Here is a 21,749-nt window from a genome sequence, read left to right as displayed (position 1 = left end):
AAGATTTAATCAAAACCGATAGGTCAGTATGTGAAATGTTCAAATAAATCCTGAGAGATATCAAGTTATTTTCTAAATTTAATTTTCTGTTGCGCACAAATACATTTTCGAAATTCTCAATTTCGAAAAAAAGAAATTTATCATAAGAATCGTGAAAATGCTAAAGCAACAGATCTGAAACTCTCTAAAGTTTACAGTGGATTTTCGATGAGATTTTCAAAAACCCTTTCAATTTCGGAAAAAAATTATTATAAGAATCGTAAAAATGCTATAAAGCAACAGATCTGAAACTCTCTAAAGTTTACAGTGGATTTTCGAAGAGATTTTCGAGAACCCTTTTAATTTCGAAAAAGAATTTATTATAAGAATCGTTAAAATGCTAAAGCAACAGATCTGAAACTTTCTCTAAAGTTTACACTGGATTTTCGAAGATATTTTCGAAAACCCTTTCATTTCCGAAAAAAAGAAATTTATCATAAGAATCGTGAAAATGCTAAAACAACAGAACTGAAACTTTTTCTAAAGTTTACCGTGGATTTTCGAAGGAATTTTCGAAAACCCTTTCAATTTCGAAAGAAGACATCTGTCCGAAAGAAAAATGCCTCTTCCATCTGTATATTTTTCATTGTCTGTTTCTCAGTGTAAAAAGAATATTAAAGCAGGGGGATCAATTAATAAAGAAAAATTCCTAACATTTTAACAGTATCAACTGCAATCTCCTAAAATTAAGAAGAAACAACTCTGAACTAAAGTATTCCTGCTAAGAATAGAACGGTAATATTTAGAAAACAAAGGGACAATTATACTATTCACGTTAATTATTCTAACTGGCAATTCAGATGGCAACAGAATCACTTAAGAAATAGCAAAACGACATGAAAAAAATATAAAGTCCTTTTTTCTCTCTTTTTTTTTGCATGAGAGAAACGAAAGAAGGGCAAGAAAATTACTAATGTTACTAACTTTTTGATGCTCTAAAAGTGGCCTCAACCCCCACTGATTGTTTGACCAATAAATATTTGTAGTGTGAGATGAATATTTTAAAAAAAGAAAAATAAAGTAAAATAAAATGAAGCCATAACAGACACTCAAGAGATTAAGACAACTGGGAAACAATTATTGATGATGTTATAGCCATTGCAAGAAAATATACACAACAATATTTAAGATGAAAGTGATGGAGAGGACTTGAGTAAACTTTTCACATTTAGATTTTTAGGGGGATGATAGGGGGAAAGATAACAAGTCAGAAATTCAAGTATTAAGTGAAAATGATAAATTGCTCGTGTTAAGGATATTTGTCCTCAAGAAAATATTAAATGGTGTCATTATTCCTTTTTAAAGTAAAAAAAAAAGAAAACAAAGAAGAAAATAGGACGAGGAAAAAGAGAAAATAAAAACTCCTAAGATATATTTGAGTATATTATAATTATAACAATTTAGGATGATAAATGGAAGGTGAGGAGAATGATGAAATATTACGGCTTTACAATCATCTTATGCATTATACTTAAAATATAATTGACGATAATTGATAAGCATAAATCTGTCCCACGAAAAGGCATAAAAACACTTGAATATGTACATTTTACTGCAGAATAAGGGAGGTGGAAGTAAATTTATTGAGGGTGATTTAGAGAAGGGTGGGGAGAATATTTTGTAAGACACTCACATTAAAAGAAAAACTTTCTCACCGAGGAACGAAGAAACCCCAAAAAATAAAAAATCGACAACCTTACAGACTTTTCCGTAGGTTTTCCCCAGTGTCCTTGGGCATGTCTGCGGAATCCATGGACATGTCTACGGAATCCATGGATATTCTGTGGAGAATCCACAGAAAATTCTGTAGGAATGCCATTTTTGTTGTTATTTTTATTAAAACTTATCATGGACTGGAAATTCGTGCAAAAGCTGACAATGCGAGTTAAAAAAAAATTAAATAAAAACATTAAGAAAAAAAGGTTTAAAGCGTAACAATTGTGGTCTAAAGTTAGGTATGATGAGACATTCGGGGAGGAAAGAAGGATAAAAAAACGATAATAAATAGTAATATAGTAATGGTTGTAATTTGTGTGCATGCTAATTAAGACATTAACACTGCAAAACGAATCGTGAAAGAAGAAAAGAAAACTAGTGAAGTGCTGTTGTTTTTTAAATGTCGTTTTTGAGCGCCAGTACCGTTTTTTTATGTTAAACCAATTTGATATTTGACTAAGGATGATAAAAAAAAAGAATTCTATATTTATATATTGAAGAAAAAAAAAGTGGATTGTAGGGGGTCTGGTAGAAATCATGATGTAGTGTACAGAGAAAAAAAAGATATCAGTATTGAAATCATTTCCAGTTGATTCCAAAAAAAATGAAAAATAGAAATTATTTCCCTTTTTTGATTTAGTGTCCTCGATGGCAATCTTTGAGCATATTTTCCAAAGTATGGAACTTTTTAAAATGTACATATTTGACTTGTGAATAAGTGTTGTGAGATCATTAATGGAGATTTATCGCGATATGATTACATTTTCTCATTTGATACTTTTTCTAAAATTCTTTAAAAGCACGTTCTGCGCACTTAAGGAATTAGGATACTGTGTGCAATCGGAATTACAAACTAGCTTTGCCGGATTCTAAACTATTCGAATCGAATTCTAAACACTGAATAAATTGAAAGAAGCGAGGAGCAATTATACAAATAAATAAAGCTTAAATACACAGCTAATCTGATTTCGAAATTCTATACCAGCTTATTCGGATTCTAAACTGTTCAAATCAAATTCGAAACTTTCTGAACAGATTGACAGGTACGAAGAGCGTTATCTATACAAATGTCAGATTAATAAAGCTGAAAATCTATTTATCTGATCTGAATTCGAAGCACTGTTATGTTCTATTCGAATTCTAAGCCATTCATATCGAATTCGAAACTTACGAAGAGAATTACAGATACAAGTAGCGTCATCTATGCAAATGTCACATTTTTAAAGCTGAAAATTATTTATCTGACCTGAATTCGAAACTCTGATCTGTTCTATTCGGATTCTAAACTATCAAAATCGAATTACAAATTTTCTAAACCTGATGACAGATACGAGGAGCGTCATCTATACAATTGTCAGATAATTAAAGATGAAAATCAATTTGTCTGATATCAATTCGGATTTCTGAACTAAGTTTTTCGGATTCTAAACAATTCAAATCGAATTCGAACCACTTTGAATGTATTGACAGAAGCGAGGAACATTTATACAAATGTCAGACAATTGAGGCTAAAATAACAACTTGTCTGGTCTGAATTCCAAATTCTGAACTAGTTTATTGGGATTCTAAACTATTCCAATCGAATTAGAAAATTTGTGAACAGATTGACAGATACGAGGAGTTCTATTTATACAAATTTCAGGCAATTAAAGCTAAAAATCTACCTATCCTGTCTGAATTCGGAGTTCTAAACTGTCTTATTCTGATTCCAAACTAGTTAAATGGAATTCGAAACACTGTGATTCGATTGACAGAAAAGTGAAGCATCTTCACAAATAGCAATTAAAGCTAAAAATCAAATTGCTTGATCTGAATTCGAAGCTCTGAATCTATCCTATTTGTATTCTAAACGATTTATATCAAATTGTAAATTTTCGAATAGATTGCCAAAAAAAAAAGAAATTAAATATAGATGCCAGAGAAGCATGGAATCTGAAATCGAAATTCAGAATCAAGTCATCGAATTCTAAACCATTCAAATTAAATTCTAAGCTTTCTGACATGATTGACAAAAACGAGGAGCGTTCTCTATACAAAATTCAGCCAATTTGAATTCTAAACTACTAAAATGATGTTTTCGAGATTTGCTGAAACATTCCTGAATATTTTTAAATTTTAATTAATTTGAAGTTTACAATTCGAAATTCTAAAGTATATTTTTCGAATTCTAAACTATTCAGTTTGTATTCCAAATTGAACGTTCATGGCAGATTCAGAATGATTCTTTTGAGTGAGAGTTTCGAAATTTATCAGGACTGAATCTGAAATTCTAAACAATCCAGTAAGGATTCTGAACTATTCTAATCTGAAATAATTTGACAGGTACTCCGGGAGTAGTTTTTGAAGAGATTTTGCAAAAAATCAAATTGAACGTACTATTCTCTTGGATAGAAGTTTCGAAATTAATTAGGCTTGAATTCCTAAAATTCTAAGCTACTTGATTCGTATTCGAATCCCACGCCATCTATGCGTCAGGCAAAAAGAATTTCCAAAGTTTAGAATAAAATATTTCAATATCTAGAAATTTGTTTTTATCAATTTATGCAACAAATCAACTTAAATTTCCAAGAAAATTTACTGTAATTCTCGTAATGCAAGTTTGAATGCATTTTACTTGACTTATATTCAAAATTCTAAACAATTAAATTCGGATTCTAAACTAGAATAACTTGACAGTTACTTGACACGCCATCTATACTTCAGATAAACGTAGCTTTCCAGATTAAATTAAAATCCTTATCTAGAAAGGTTTAGAAATTTATGCAGGAAATTAACTTGAATTTCCAACAAAATAACATGCAATTCTTTTGATGGAAGTTTCGGAACAAACTTGGGCAGAATTCTAAATTCTGAACTACTCATTTCAGAGACAATTCATTGTAGTACTCTTCCAAGTTTTGAAACTTAGGGTCTCGACAGACATGAGGATTAGCCCAGAGACGACTTAGTGGAAAATGATGGAAATGAAGTTTAACCATAATTTCGAATATAATTACATTAAGCCGTCTCTCGGCTAATCCTCATGTCTGTCAAGGCCCTTACGCTGCCTATCATGAATGAGAACTCTTTAAAATATTGGAAAGGCCTTGGAAGCATTGACAATTTGATGGAAGGCTGGAAATAGCTTTAATGAATATCACAAACTTTCTTTTGCAAATAAAGAGAAAACCCCTCTCAATTTATTTCCTCCTTGTTAAACTTATCATTATTTGAGCGAAAATGAATTTAAAAAAAATTAGACTGGACTGGAAGTCGACTGTCAAAAACAGTCAAACAGCCTTGGAAGTATTATGGGATAATTGCATGAATAAACGTTTGCATATTATCTGACTTTGTTTGCTCCTCAATAAACTTATCAAATCCAGATTTTAATTAGTGAATATGCACTATTTTATTGAAAATTTCTTTTAATAAACTTTCGAAGCGGACTGGAAGTGTACTGGTTCGGTAAATCGCATTGGAATATTATTGGAAGTGCAAATTATTCCAGTTTCCACTTCCTTAAGTTTGTGGAACGTATTGATCGTGAAGTGTTAAAAAGGAATAGGAATAGTGAGAAAATGTGATTGTACGGAGATGATCACCAAGTCCGCGAATCACGTTAGATGATAAAGAAACATTAAACGATAAGAATTGAATAATGTTAAATTGTCAATTATCTTTTTAATTAAATCTAAGGGATATATACATTCAGAAAAAAAAACATTATACACTCAAAAAAAAATGGATATGAAATATAAGCATTAATCTTATGGGGATTAAGAAAAAAAGAAGCTGTGCAGGAGAAAAGAACAATCGTCGAAATTGTGCAACAGAGTGTAAAGAATATTCTCATCAACTTTTAGAATATGTAAAAAAAAGAATTGATAAGAAATTGTTTGTTCGTTGGTTTTTTTGTCACAATAATCTCTCCATAATATTTGAAGGAAATGAAAAAGAAGTGAGGCGAAATATTAATGCTATATACTTAGTATTATAAAAATTTAAGAGATGAAAAAAAATAATCTTAATGGGTAGAATAATATTCAACACAATTGAGATAAATATATCGATTTTTGTCGTCGACCTAGTCATATCCTACAAGAAAAAAAACCTTGAAAATCAATGAAAAAAAATTAAAAAAAAAACAGTGGATAAGTTTTTGCTTAAATGAATATATTGCTTGATTTGATATCTTGTTTCCAAATATTGAAAAACGAAAAAAATAACTACGATTTGAATTTTTTTTTTAGTAAATGAATGGAACAAGTCTAATGAGAAATGTCGCTGTGTGTTATCGACTATAATATTTCCTTATAAAAGAAACGTATCTTAAGAGTGACTATAATGAGAATAAGAGATTGAGAGCGAGAGGAAACATAGCAGATGATTTTCCCTCAATTTTCTTTACTTCAACTGAACCTTCCGAACTAGTTTCCAAGTTCTTTTTTTTTATTGAAAAAATATCTTATGAAATTGAACATCCCAATAAAGCAATTCTAGGGGAGATAAAGGGGAAAAATCTATGGATTTCTTCATGAATATTCTACCTGGAGATTTTTAGAAATTATTTTAAAAGAATATTCTGTTTTTATTTGCGAAAAAAAAACATTTTTGACAAGGTCACGATGGAGATTTGATCTCGGTTTCATGCAGGGCAAGTAAGTGACGCAACAGCACTCCACCGCGAAGTTACTGAGATCAAATCTCCACTGAGACTGTGTCAAAAAGTTCTTTTTTCTCACAAATATTAACAAAGAGGATTTTTTAAACAATTTCTAATGCATTTTCAATGAAGAATTTTGTTAGAAATCTCCAGAAAAATGGATTTAAATGGAGTTTAATGAACATTATCCGCTGAGAATCCACTGAATTCTCCAAAGGAGATGTTTTTAAGGGGTAGTGCCGTGCTTTCTGCACACAATCCCATCTTTCGAGAAGCCTAAAAAAAATGTTGAAAATAGTTGTTAAGAAAAATTGGCGCAATAATTGAATGTTGTTGAAATAAGAAAAAAAAAACTCACTTTTTCATATAAACCAAAAAAAAAACACCCAATAAAAATTATTTAAATTTAAACAAATTAATTAAATTGGTCATTGATACCAGATAAATTTTTCCTAGATCATTGGACGTTTTTCTTTATAACAATTTCACGATATATTTTATCTCTTCCTTTTGCTCATAATTTTTTCCCATTGAATGTTTCATTCAAAAACCTAATCGTGAGTAAACTGTGTAAAATTTTTAGATGATAAATGAATGTTATAAGAATGAAAAAAAATGGTGAAAACTAATAAAACAACGGGAATCAATTAATTTTTTGCTATTAAATGATGAAAAAAAACTTTATATTTAGAAAGGAGAAGAAGAAAAATTGGACTGTGGAGTTTTCCATGTTGAACTTTCTATCAAAAACAAAAAGATAAAAATATATATTATTAAAAATATACAACATTACTTAATATACAGCCAATATTAGTCTGTAGTGAGGATATTTTTTGCGTTTGTTGTTTTTTTTTTTGGGAGGGAAACAATGAATTTAACAAAAAAAAGGTGAGGACACTCTGCTAGAACTTGCATTTAAGAGAAAAAAAAAACATTTCGAAGCCGAAGAAATACTGCACAATTTATATTTTTTTAATAATCCTTCCAGTTACAATCAAAAAAAGACAAAACAAGGGAAATCAAAGCTTTTTTTTTCTTTGCAAATATATTTCAATAGATAAGAAACTCTTCTCTAATTTTAGGATCTCTGGCGCAATTCAAAAGAAATAATAATAATAAGGTAAAATAAGAAAGCTAAAAGAAAAAAACAGGAAAAAATCTCAGAAAATTCCCATAAAATAGACATGAAAAAATTAATATCATACAATTCACTTAATAGGATTAAACTCATTTGCTTTGATGATGTTATTTGTGGGGTAAAATAGATTGGAAAACAATCCCAGTAAATGTTATGGTGTATGCACAACTGATTTTAAGTTGTAAACATGCTTTTTGACAGGTGAATTTGAGTGAGAGGGAAGCTAAAGTCATCTCTCTCACTCAAACTGCTCAGAAAGCATGTTTACAAAACAATCAATTCGGTGTTGCCTATTATGGGATGAGTACAATTGGTTTTGTCATGTAAACTTATACTAGATGGCGCTTACTGTCATCCAACTGTTAAAAACTTGTTTGCAAAACAAAATCGATTTTATTTTGTATGGTATGTCATACGCATAATTGGTTTTGTTTTGTAAACAAAATTTAGAAGTGTGAATAAGCAAGGAGACCAGAACGTCACTAAATTTGACAGAGCTGTCAAACTTTGTTTTCAAAACACAAATATTTCTGTGACGGACACAAATGTTTATGTTTTGTACACATGGAGAAGAAAGAACTGAGAAAAAAAGCTCAGTAAATGTGAGAAATGAGAAATAAGGGGGTAACTAGGCTGAGACTGGATCAGTCTACTGATCGATAAGGTTATCCTTTCACGGTGATTGATCGGTTTTAATCACTGATCCAGGTAGTAATGCTAAGAACTATGAGCTGCTCATTGTGACTGATCGACAAAATTAACAGCTTATGGGTACAGATCCTTTCCATTTTCCATTGACAGTTGATATTATTGATATTTATTTCTCTCAAACAGATAGGGTCCACCCCTCTTACATTGTTTGATAAAAGAGAAGAAAGTGAAGAAGAGCAAAATTACATTCGTATTACATAAAATGAAGAATGAGCAAAAGAGAAAAGAAAAAAAAGGAACAGTTACTAGTCGACTTGATCAGTCGATCACGGTGACCGATCTACACGATCAGCCGCTCATGGTGACTAATCAGCAGGATTAGCAAATTACAGTGGCTAATCGTTACCTATCGACCCGTTTAACCGTTCTCGGTTACTAATTTGCACAATCAGCCATTCAATGCGAATGATCGATCGGATAGGATTAGGCGAATGATCGATAGGATTAGCAACTCTCAATTACTGATCAATTGAATCTACTCTATTCTACTGATCTATTCAATGAGTCTTCTACATGATCAGGTGCTTTTGGCTACTTATTGACGCAATTATCGACTGATCAGCTCGACTTGTCGCTTACGGTTACTGATCGACAGGGTTAGAAACTTACGGTGAATGTTAGAAAAGATTAGCCGCACAGGACGACTAATTAACAGGATTAGCAAATTACGATTCTCGGTTATTAATTTGCACAATCAATCGTTCATGGCGAATGATTGATCGAACAGCTGCTCTAGTTGATCAACTCTACTTGTCGCTCACGTTTACTGATCAGTACGATCTGTCGGTCATGGTGACTGATCGACAGGAATAACAACGTTCTATTGATTTACTCAATGACTGTGCTACATGATCAGTCGCTCTTGGTTACTTATCAACGCAATTATCGACTGATCAGTTCGACTTGTCGCTTACGATTACTGATCGGTAGGGTTAGACGCTTAGATTAGTAATTTACTGAGTTTATTGGCATCAAATGGCTCGATTGACTACTCACGGTTACTTTATTAGTAAGATTAGCCGTTCATGGTAACTGATCGATAGGATTAGCAGCTTGACCGGTGAAAATGATCGATTTGATCAACAAGTTGCTCGGCTGATGAGCTCGTCTTGTCGCTTACGTTCACTGATTAGTACTGATCGACACGAATAACAGCGCTCTACTGATCTACTGATCTACGTGATCTGCCGCTCTTGGTTACTTATCGACTGATCAGCTCGACTTGTCGCTTACGGTTACTGATCGGTAGGGTTAGACGCTTAGATTAGTAATTTACTGGGTTTATCGGCATCGATCGGCTCGATTGACTACTCATGGTTACTTTATTAGTACGAGTAGCCGCTCATGATAACTGATCGATAGGATTAGCAGCTTGACCGGTGAAAATGATCGATTTGATCAACAGATTTCTCAGCTGATGAGCTCGTCTTGTCGCTCACGTTCACTGATTAGTACTGATCGACACTGATGAAAACAGCGCTCTACTGATCTACATGATCAGCCGCTCTTGGTTACTTATCGACTGATCAGTTCGACTTGTCGCTTACGGTAACTGATCGAGATTAGTAATTTACTGGGTTTATCGACATCGGAAGGCCAGATTGACTACTCACGGTTACTTTATTAGTACGATTAGCCGCTCATGGTGACTGATCGATAGGATTAGCAGCTCTCTGTTACTGATCTACTTGATCAGATGATCGTGGTGAATGATTTATTCGTTAAATCAATCATTCGGTTACCAATTAGTACGGTTAGCCGCTCATGGCGCCTTTTCAATAAGATTAACAGCTCACAGTTGCTGATCGGCTCGATTGGAAGTTGACAGTTTGACAGTTCGTCGGTTGCCTCAGCAACTGTGCTAACTGCATCTGCTTTGTGTCTGCATTCATTGCAAACGCCGCACAGCGATGTGTTGCTTACAACGAATGCTGACACAAAGCAAATGCAGTTAGCACAGTTGTTGAAGCAACCGACGAGTTACTGATCTACTCGATTGGATGATCATGGTGAGTGATCGACCGTATTAGCCACTCAGGGTTGCTGATCAGGTCGATTGGCCAGTCACAATTACTGATCGACTTGATCAACCGCTCAAGGTAACAGAATTAGCTACTTAGGGTAATTGATCAATTCGATTAGTTGCTTACGGTGACTGATTTACAGGACTGTACAGAAAGCTCATGGTTATTGATCACTACAGTTGCTCATGGTAACTGATCGACAGGATTAGGATCTCACAGCTACTGACCGATTCTATCAATCAATCTGTGAATGACAGGCTGTCATGCACGGTTCACTCGATAACAAATGTGTTTACCCTCCGCCGGGAACATTTCTACCAGATGTCGCTATTTTGACAAAACTGTCAAATTTTGTTTACAAAATAAAACCAATTCTGTGCTTCCCATTAGGCATCTAACTTAATTTATTTTTTAAACTTAAAAAAAAAACACAGAGTATTGAAACAAGAAAAATAAGTAAGCATTAAGGCTTTCCGACAACTTTAACGAGTATTTCGGTGGAATGTGCAGTTAAGAGCATGAAATTTTGAAGCAAATTAATCTGTTTTGATTTTTTATGTGTTGAGAGAGATCTTCCTGAAAGATTTTGACAGATCTGTCAAATCGGTCAAGGAGGAGTTCTCCCTAACCTCAAAAAAAAAAATGAATGTGTTTTCTATCGATAAGAAACGAGGAGAAGACTTTCGGAAGCTTATTCTCCCAATCAACATACATGTTTGTATGTCTAATATACTTTACTTTGTAATAAACTAATTAAAAGTGAGAAAAAAATGATGAAAAAAAATCTTATAGTAATGTCACTTAATAATGGAATATTATTGTAAGGATGAAATGTGCGAAGTCTATAAGGAATGATTTTTTTTCTGTGTGTGTTGCGTATAAAAAAAAATTTTCTGACCAAAACAACTACACAGAATTAATTTACATGAATATTTTCTTTAAGATAAAAATGATAATCAACTCCAAGACACCACAATCACGTGCAAAACAATAATGTTGATCTGCTTTAAAGTGAAAATACTAAGATGATTAAATTTACAATTAGAAAAAAAAGATGAAACCAAGAAAATGTTATTTAAAAATGGGAATTATAAAACAGTTAACAATCGTTGTGAAATAAGAATTAACGTGAAAAAAACTTTAAAAAAAAAGAAGATAATGATTAACAAAAAATGCAAGAAATATTCATATAAATTAATTTCGTGGGTGAAATGTTTACTTGAATAATTCTTTTTCATGACATTCTGAAGGAAGGTGAAGAAACTTTTTATACTTGTAGCAGCTATTTAATGATTTTTTGTAGTAGTTGTAGTTTAATTTTTTTTTGTGCAGAGGTTTTTTTTGGTAATTTTTTGATATAGATCTTGTTTGTTTGTTTGTTTTTTATATATTTTTACAATTTTTATAAATGAAAAAATTATTGAATGGTATAAGGATAAGAGAGAGAGAGAAAAATACGTCAACCTAGTCATATCAGTTTTTTTGCACTATTTACTTATTTGCCACTCAAATGGAATTAAATTGAAAGTTTGAAGAAGAAAGCATATTTTAATGATTTTTTTTTATATTGAACTTACATTCTCAGAATATTTTTTTTTATATTTAAATATGAAGTGAACAATAGAAATAATTTATATAAAAAAATATATAATCAATTCAGACTTAAAATAATTACAATATTACTTGTTAAAATAATAGAATAGATAAAAAAAAAGAAAAAAATCATTTCCTATATTTGTTTTTACCGTAATTTATATGTTTTTTTTTATTTCTTTGTGTAATTTGTTTAAATAGCATTTTTATTATTTCTTAGTTTATAGCTACACGATTTTTTTTTGATTGTCTTGACAACCTACCACTTAAGGATGATACGAGATAAAGAATGCAAGAAAAAAATTTAAAAATTTCCTCTATTTATTTTAATATTTGTTTTATGTTTTTTTTTTTTCAAAGTTTTATTTAAATTCAAAATAGAACTTTCACAAATCAGGTGTTTATTAAAACCGTACTGAAAACTTTTCACTTCAGAAAATCTAAAATTATTTAAAAAAAAAGAAATAATTTTGTTAATGGTGTGAAAAAAAACAGAAAATATTCCTTGAAAAAAAAAGAAGAAAAAACAAGAAAAATGATGGCATTAAAATATCGAAAAGAGAAAAACTACAGCAACAATTACAAGAACGTAAAGAAAAAAGAGTGAAAAAGAACAAAAAAACACTAAAACTGAATAAAATAATAAAAGTATATAAATTGAATGTGATTATTTTCAATATTTTTAAATATATTAAATAAAACAGGAAATTTTAGATTTAGAATTTACTCTCGTAATCTTAGATCTCTATTTTCTTATATATTATGCATTATTGAGAATAAAATAAAATTATAAGCATATTTTTATGTGTTTTTATTTGATGGTTGATCCGGTTGATCGTCTGCAATTTATCGATGTTCTCACGTACTTTGGAATAAGCGGTTTGAAAAAGTTTGTCAAATAATACTTAACATTTGACAAACCTTCACAAACATTCACAAAAAATGTATTCCTGCGTTTGCATTTTGGGGAAGGAAAGCTTCGTTGAGTTTCGTTAAATGGAAGTAATTTGCAAAAAGTATAATCTTTACAAACATTTATTGAACATTTATTTTTCTGAATTTGTGCTTTGGCAAAATAAGGTTTGTTAAGTTTCCTTAAATGGAGTTCACTCGAAAAACTTAACGAAACTGTCTGATTGTCATAAAGGATTGTTAAGGAAAACCTCAACAGAGATTGGATATTGATTCAATAGTGGACTTTAATAAGAAAATTTAACCAAAAAAGTCATTGATCTTTGCTTTCTACGTTGGAACTTTCCGAGAAGAAAGATTCGTTAAGTTGTCTTAACAACTTAAGCAATGAAAAGAGCAATGAAAAACAAACTAACCTTCATTTGGCAAACCTCAACAAAGATTGACATAAATCTTTGGTTTCTACTTTTGCACTTTGAGAAAAGAAAGGTTCGTTAAGTTGTGTTAATCGGAGTTTGTTTACAGAGCAATTGTAAAAGCAACTAATCTCCATTTGACAAACTTCAACAAACATTGACATAAATCTTTTTTTCTACGTTTGCACTTTGAGACCAGAAAGGTTCGTTAAGTTGTGTTAAGTGGAGACTGCTTTCAAAGCAATTGAAAAGAAACTAACCTCCATTTGACAAACTTCAACAAACATTGACAAAAATCTTTTTCTCCACGCTTGCACTTTGAGAACAGAAAGGTTCGTTAAGTTGTGTTAAGTGGAGACTGGTTTCAAAGCAATTAAAAAAAATAACCTCCAATTGACAAACTTCAACAAACATTGATAAATCTTTGTTTTCTCCGCTTGCACTTGGCGAAAAGAAAGGTTCGTTGAGTTATATTAAGTGGAAGATATTTTCAAAGCAATGCAAGATAATCAGACCTACTTTTGACAAACTTCAACAAACATTGACATAAGTTTACTCTTTCTGCTTTTGTACATTGCCAAAAGAAAGGTTCGTTATTTTAAGTGAATGCTGTGTCCAAAGAAATTATAATCTGATCACCATTTAACAAATTTTAACAAAGATTGACAATCTTTTTTCAACGTTTGTTCTTGCAGAAAAGACAGTTTCGTTAACTTGCGCTAAGCGGAGGCTGTTGTAAGAGCAATTGAAAAGAAACTGACCTCCATTTGACAAACTTCTACAAACATGTAATATTTTTTTTTATCTTGAAAATTGAATTTTGCGAGAAGAAATGTTCGCTAAGTTTTTTTAAGTAGAATATTTTTTATATTAATTTAGAAACTGATCCTCTTTTTACAAACCCCTACAAACCGTCTCCTCAAAATGAAATTGTTCTAACTGCATTTTCTTTGTATCTGCAATCGTAGCAAACGACGCTTCATGATGCGTCATTAGCAACAAATGCTGATACAAATTAATTTCACTTAGGATAGTTTCATTTTGAGGAGACAAAACATTAAAAAAAAATCTTTATTTTCTGCCTTTGTATTTGAAGAAAAGTAAGCTTCGTCAAGTTTTACATCTAATTGGTTTTTTGTGAAAATGAAGGTTTGTAAACGTTTGTCAAATGGAGGTTATTTTCAAATTATTCTAAAAAGTCTGATCTTATATTTTAATAAATCACACAAGAAATATTTAAGTAAATCTTTTCTTTCAGTTTCGTTCTTTGAATAGAAAGATTTATAAGAATTTGTCAAATTTAAGTTGTTCTTAATCAGTCAAAAACTGATTTATACTGAACGAAATTTTACAAAATTGATACAAACCTTTATTTCTAGGGTTTGTACTTTGAATATAAGATTTGTAAATGTTTGTCAAATGGAAATTCTTTTCGATTTAATTTTTAAAATAATTAGGGTAAGTGTGCCAAATTTCGGCATAGTTGCATGCAAGCGCTAAAGCCTGAAGTTTGAAATGTAATATTATTAATACAAATTGATTTTTTTTTTATTATTTCTTTTTAAGGAGTATTATGCCCAACGCACAATAACTTTTGTTTAGTAAACATGTTTTTGACATTTCAATGAGAGTGAATGAGATCTAGATCTAGTCATCTCGCTCATTCTCATGGGAAATTTTGAAAACATGTTTACAAACAAAAGTTATTGTGCGTTGGTCATTACTCGGAACCTTATAAACAGTTTATCGTCTTTATTTTCTCTAAAATCATTCTTAATACCTTTTAAAATGTATAAAAATGTAGATATAGCATTGGTGGTCTATTCCGGCCACCTTCATTCTCATAGTTCCTTGCCCTTCTGGAATTCTTCCAATGCTTTTTTCAGATCATTTTGCTCGTCGAAGTGATATTTTTTGTTATTTTTGCATTGTATGATCTCTAGAGTCTGAAAAACCTAAAAATTCATGGAAATTTGAGGAACAAACAATGTGGCCGGAATTGAAATCTGGTCGGAATTTTGTACACTTACCCTATAACTAAATTTGACGAAACTTCTTAAACAAACCTTTGTTTTTTGGATTCGTCAAATGAAAATCGTTTTATAATAACGTCTTACAAATCTTTTTCAGTGTTTATACTTTTAAAAAAGGAAAATGAAGTAATGATTTGTAAACATCAAATGAAGGTTCTTTTCATTTTAATAAAGAAAATTATCTACATGTGACAAACCTTCACAAACAAAAGTTTGTCAAATGGAGGTTATTTTTTGCCAAGTTAATAAATTCATCAAAATCAGACAAACCTTTTTAAGATCAGTACAGCTCTTTCTTTCAAGAGTTTGGTTTTTGCAACTATTATATGTTTTGAAGGTTGGTAAAAGTTTGTCAAATTGAGTTTATATTATTTTGGAAGCAGCAGAAAGATTTGCAAATCTTTGTCATCTAATGTAGTTTTCATAGAAAAGTTGTTTCTCTTGTCACAAAACTTTAGAAAAGTGATAGAAATCCCTGCTATCAGAGTTTCCAATTTAACAAAACGAAGATTTGTTTGGGTTCGTAAAAGTTTGTCAACTACCATTGCATTTTGGAAAATTACATCCAGTGAATATGATTTTTTTTCGGGTTTTTCCGCCAAATTCGCTTCCGAACGATCACGATGTGCTTCAGTGGTATATTTGGAAATTTGAAATTGTTTGATAAATGATGCCTAAAATCTTTCTTGCAGAAACATAGTGAGGAGTTGAGTGTGGAAGACTTTGCCATTTACTTTCTCAATTTGATCAAGACACAGACGGAAGAGTAAGTACCAGATAGGAAAAGAGAGAGAGAGAGAGGTGAAAGAAATGTGACATAATAATGGTGAATTAACGATCATCTGATCGCGATCTCTTGCACAATGTGAGAAACACCCAAAGAACTGGGATTTTGTGTTGGCGATCGCAATGTGGAGCAAACACTCCTTTTCAGCCCATTGATCAGTGAATTGCTAAAAGCTGTGTACATATGTAAAAAAGCTCCAGATGATCGCCATTTACCTTAACATTACTTTCTCTCTCAATTGTTTGATTCACTTTTATCTTTTATGCAACTCTCTTTCTCAAGCACATTAATCACCCTGGTCACTTCTATTACTTCATTCACGATTTTTATGTAATTTGCTCCACATTTGAGAATTTTCGCTACATTTTTGCACATAGTTCTCATTGAGAAAAGTATATTGCAAATGAAAGGAGAACTATAAAAATAATGAAATTTGAGCTTTCGAAAAACAACCAAAATAAAGCTCAATTGGTGTTTGTTACCCTTATTGGAGATATTTCAAGTGATTTGGTAAACTTATCACTTAATCACTTTATCGACATGTTTAGATGATTGTGAGAATTTTCCATTCCAAAGAGAAAGAGAGAGCTTAGGGTAAAACTGAGTAAAAACAGGTGCTAGCGCCACTTGCGGGAGAAAACAGTGGCCTCATGCGGAGTAAAAGATCATACAGTGGTCTAAGCTTTGGCAGTCTTGTGATAAAAAAAAGGATGAAATTTTTAATTTTGTGAAATTTTCCTAACATAGGGTAAGTGTGCCAAATTTCGGCCAGCTTTATATTTCGGCCACTTTGAGTGTAATTTCGGCCAAGCAATTAAATGAATTAGATTTATGGATTTAATCTTCGAATAGTCAATGAATTTACTTTTAAATATTTACTCATTTTAGGATATATTAACACAAAAATTATTAAATTTTACTTAAAATTTGAACTTAAATTGTCTTGTAAAAACACAATGTGAAAAGAGTCTTACTTACAAAAAATGTGACCGATTGCTTGTGTTTCTAACAGTCTTGTGATTTGTGGCGAAATGCAAAGAGTTTTCCTTCGATGTTTTTCATGAAAATTGGTTAGTTTTCATTAAAGATTCTTTCTGTTTAAGTTAATAGTGAATCAATCTTTAAATTTCGGGTAAAATTTCCCAGCTGGATCCTGTATTTCGCGTAAAAAAGTGAATACTTTGTGAGCGTTTCTCTGGTGAGGCTATGTTGTTTATTCCGGCAACTGCTTCTGCTTTCCTAAGTTTCTTATTCATTTTATTTATTTCTTCAATTTTGAGTTCTACAATGTCCAGAGAAAAACAAACCATCGCTTCTATAAAAAAGATGATGTGGAAAGGGCCTTGGAAGAGTTCAGGAAGGGCAAACTGCTACGGGAATCGGCGCGTAAATTTGAGGAGATGCCAAGGTAAACTCTTCGGGTCTTCAGGACAAATTGCACGGAAGATCTCAGGGCTTGTGGGTCATATAAACGTATTAAACTAAATATTAAATTCGTTCCGTATAACGTTGTGACATTTTCTATCCGTTGCTTCACAAAAGGTGGTCACAAACAAGGTGGCCGGTATTACACTCAAAGTGGCCGGAATACTACCCAAAGCAATGTCTACATTTTTTATTAATTTTTCAATATTTTAGTAAGTGATTTAAAGAAATAAAGATGATAAACTAGTTTTCAAGGTTCCACACAACATATGGAAAAATGAAATGTTGAGAGGCCCCTGATTTCAAACTTGGGACTTCGGTGCTTATATACAACTATGCCGAAATTTGGCACACTTACCCTAAAAGATGTTACTGAAACACAAAAAGGCAATTCCATCAGTGGAAATTACCCTCAAAGTTTCATTTTAAAAGAATAACCCGTAGAATTTTCTGCTATTTTTCTGAGTGAGATTCCATGGAAAACCCCGATAATATGTTGCGTAGAGTTCCACGGAGTTATCATCTTTTTTTCGCTTGGATATCTATGAAATAAGTCCGAGGAATTTTCTGCTAATAATACTTGAAAACATTCCCTGGAAATTGAAACAAAATTTCCATTGAATATTCTAAGTACATTTTCCGATATCTTTCCGGCCAAAACTCCATGGAAGTAGACGCTAAAATTCCGCACTTATTTTTATTTTTCAAAAAATAAAATATGAACTTTGCACCCAGAAAACCATCTCGACCGAAGTATAAGCTTAACTTTTACAGAATTTCCCCCAGGATTTTCATATATCTCCTGAAGAAATTTTCCCCTTTTTGGAGAGAATTTTTCCCTCGAATTCCCTGGGAAATCTTCGAGAATGGTCTGGAAAATTTGAAGACTCTTCCATGGAAAATTTGGAGGGAATCCTCTAGGAATAGCCAGAGAATTTTCTCAATCACTAGGAGGAAATTTCCCCTTTAAATTCTCAAGAATGCAGGTAGAAACTTCTCCATAAAATTTCCCCTTAAATTCATGGGGAATTCACTGGGACCCAGTCAAATTTTCCGATGGAACTTTTAAGGCAAATTTCCCAAGGGAATTTAAAGGGATCTCTTAGGAAAATGTCGACGTCTCAGCGGGGTAATTTTTCCAGAGGTTCCACCCTAATTCGCGTTGTTGAAATCCTCGGAGATTTTAGGGAATAAAATCCTAACGTAAATATCGAAAATTCGGTGGGAAATCCTACAGAACGATAATGGAAATTGCACATAGAAATTTCTATAGGAATTTCATTGATATTCCCTAGGAAGTTACCATGTTTTCCGGAAGAAGAAAATTCCAATGGAAACCTCTATGATCTACTTGGGAAATTTCCACTCTTTAGTGGGTAATTTTTCGAGCAATTCCACTTAAAGTCCTATGATGAGTAATCTTGGAGACTTGTGGAAGAAAATGCCTTTAGTACCTGGTGAAATTTCAATAGGGAATCCCCTGATGAAATTTCCTTCGGTAGTCTTTTTTTATGGGGCAATATTTTCAACGCAAAGGTAGTACAACTGAGTGTACATCTGATTGATGAATACTCTCCAAGTTGCCAATTGGCACTGATCCTCCATTTATTTGTGGATGTTTTTTTTGTAGAAATTTTCTATGAAAATTCCACGCCATTTTTAATCAAATTTAGGGGGGTGACATTAGCTCTGAAAAATGCGACAGGTTTTAGTGTAAATTTTTTCCTGTTTTCGTACACATTTCACAAGATATCTCCAAAACTACGTAGGTTGCCAATTTGTAGTTTTCGGTTGCCTCTTCGTTATTAAATTGGCTTTTATTTTTGTATTTAAATTTTTACTAATTCATTCTACAATGACAGAAAACAGCTAATAAACTCAAAAGTTTTTTCGGCACGCTAGAAACATATGGGAAACATAGGAAACGTCTCATGCCACTGGGAAGAGTCGCGGAATTCCGTAATATAAAGTAAAGTCTTTGCATGGAAAATTCCACGGAGAATGTCGTGGAAATAAACAGGATTTTTCCGAATTTTTAAAGGGCTGACTGACGATTATACCTCTAATAATCCATAGGAAAAGACGTGGAAATATTCGTCGGAAAAGTTCATGGAAACTCGTGGACATTTCTTATTAGACGGTCCTATACAGAGTTACGCAAACATCCATAGAACACTACGAGGAAATTTAGCGTTAAATTCCTCCTTGGAAATTGTGGACATGGCAAAGACAAAACTTCTGAAATCCAGTGGAATTGCCGCGGCCGTTGACTATAGGGTAGTTGCAAGCAAATTGATAATTTACTATCAAAAAGGAATTATCAAGGGGTATTTTACTGCAGAAATTCCTTAGAAATTTCTCTGAAATTCCGCCTCCGCGGAAGTTTCGCAGATATTCCTCAGAAATTCCGCAGAAATTCCACAAAATTTATGCAGATGATCTGAAGATTTATGTTGAGGATACAACATAGGATATTAGGATTCAGACATCAAAATCAAATTGAAATTGAAATGATAAGCAATCATGAAGAAAAAATAAAATGAAAAATCGAACACGAAATAAGTACATTATCGAGATGGTTCTATTCTGAAGAAAAGCCCTTAAAGAAAATAATAAGACTCTTAAGGTATTAGAAATTGTATTGATTTAATTATTTTATGGGGATTTATGTGTATGGATGAGTTTATGTTTTGTTATTAAAAGAGCCAGAGAGAAAAATTGTTTGTTCTTGGAATCACATTTTTCTTACAATAATAATATTCTTGGAATAAAAGTAGGTAAACATTACTGCCAGAGTTTGCGCTTTTCTTAAATTTAACAATAAATAATATCCTTCAGTAACATCGAATTGGAATGGCGTTTTGTTTTTTCTTCTTATGAAAGCCCAATGAAATTTTTTAATTAAGTTTTGTGCTCTCAAATATTTATTTTTCGCTGGAAAATTCATTGTGATTTCAATTTTTAAATTTTTCATTAGACACTCTCGATAAATTAACAAAATTATTCATTGAATTAATTTACAATTAAACAAGTTCATCAAAGTTCTTGTCAACTTAATAGATTGATATTAATTTGCCTTTCTCGGTGATATTTTGTCTGGGAAAACTTTAGTAATTTGCAACGAAAGTTTAAACAAAGTTTCATCTGTACTGAGTTCAAAATTCTTGTGGATAATTTTGTGGTTGAGTTTCTCCCAAGAGGTTTTTATGGGAAATGCTTTTAAAAAATTAAATTGAATTGCAATTTATTGGTATTTCACGCTAAATAAAGTGCTTTGATAAGAAAAGGATAGCGACTGAGGAGCATGAGGAATGTTTTTCTGGATTTTTTTTGCCTTGATTGTGTTTAAGGTTTACGAGAAATACATCATCTGGCACCGCAAGACCAGGAAAAACTCCCGGAAGTGCTGAAGTCACTAAAGAAAATTCAATATCGCTGAATAGCACGCAAAATACTCTGCATGAAACTACCTCAATGTGCCTGGAGATGCGAGAATTTCGCACAAGTACCCCGATTAAATCTCCCGCCAATATGAACTCCTCCACGCCAAACTCCCGGAAGACCTACAGTCGGACGATATGTCTGGCGGACTTTCTGGCGTCTCCGTCTGACCAGCGGAGCAGGAAGGGAAAGGGGAGTCAGCATGCCAGGACAATGTCAGCGGATCAGGTGAAGCCAAAGAGGCGCGTGGTTCCACTGAGTATGCCGAAAGATCCGACAAAGAATGAGGATTTTCTGACATCCTCCTTCCGGTCGGACAACAATCTGGAGAGCCTGATGAAGGAACAAAGGGAATTGGATAAGACTGATGGGAGGGAGGATGAAAGACTCCTCCTAAAGATGCACAAAGAGACGATTTCCAAGGATTTTGAGACGGAAAAAATTGATTCAAGAACGCCAGAACCAGCCAGATCCCGCAAGGTAGGTTAAAATCTCTAAAAACTTTTCTCTTTACCGCATTTTTTGTTAAGTTTATCTTGAATTTTAAAAAATGACATGCTTTGCAGGGAAGTCTTAGCCTATTGAGAAAACTCCTCCCATGAAATTTTAAGCCACGCCTAAAAGATATTTTATACTTACTGATCGAATACTTAGCCCCTTAAATAGTGCCATCTACTGGCAATGTTTATTTAAAGGATTTTTTGATGAAGTTTGTGAAAATTTACGCTAGTGGCGCTGACATCACACTTGTAAACAGTGTTATAAATTTTGTACTTATTGGTTTATATTAGATTGAGATACACTTGTTTGAAAAATTTCGTTAGATCTTGTTGAATTTATCCAACATTTTGAACAAGCAGCTTGAAAAG

The 21,749-nt window shown here is 32.3% G+C and overlaps 1 protein-coding gene across 1 annotated transcript in view; it reads left to right on the top strand.

Moving 5' to 3' along the window:
• LOC129807749 (brain tumor protein) overlaps positions 1-21,749 on the top strand; it is a 132,075-nt gene that overhangs the window by 90,410 nt on the left and 19,916 nt on the right. Inside the window, exons 2-3 of the mRNA XM_055857209.1 lie at positions 15,920-15,993; positions 20,790-21,360. Coding sequence (XP_055713184.1) covers positions 15,920-15,993; positions 20,790-21,360 — 645 coding nt within the window. The remainder of the gene's footprint in view (positions 1-15,919; positions 15,994-20,789; positions 21,361-21,749) is intronic.

This window comes from Phlebotomus papatasi, chromosome 3 (genome assembly GCF_024763615.1).
Source record: "Phlebotomus papatasi isolate M1 chromosome 3, Ppap_2.1, whole genome shotgun sequence".
Classification (NCBI taxonomy): domain Eukaryota; kingdom Metazoa; phylum Arthropoda; class Insecta; order Diptera; family Psychodidae; genus Phlebotomus; species Phlebotomus papatasi.
Note: the sequence above shows the minus strand (reverse complement) of the source record. Positions and strands in the feature narration are given on the sequence as shown.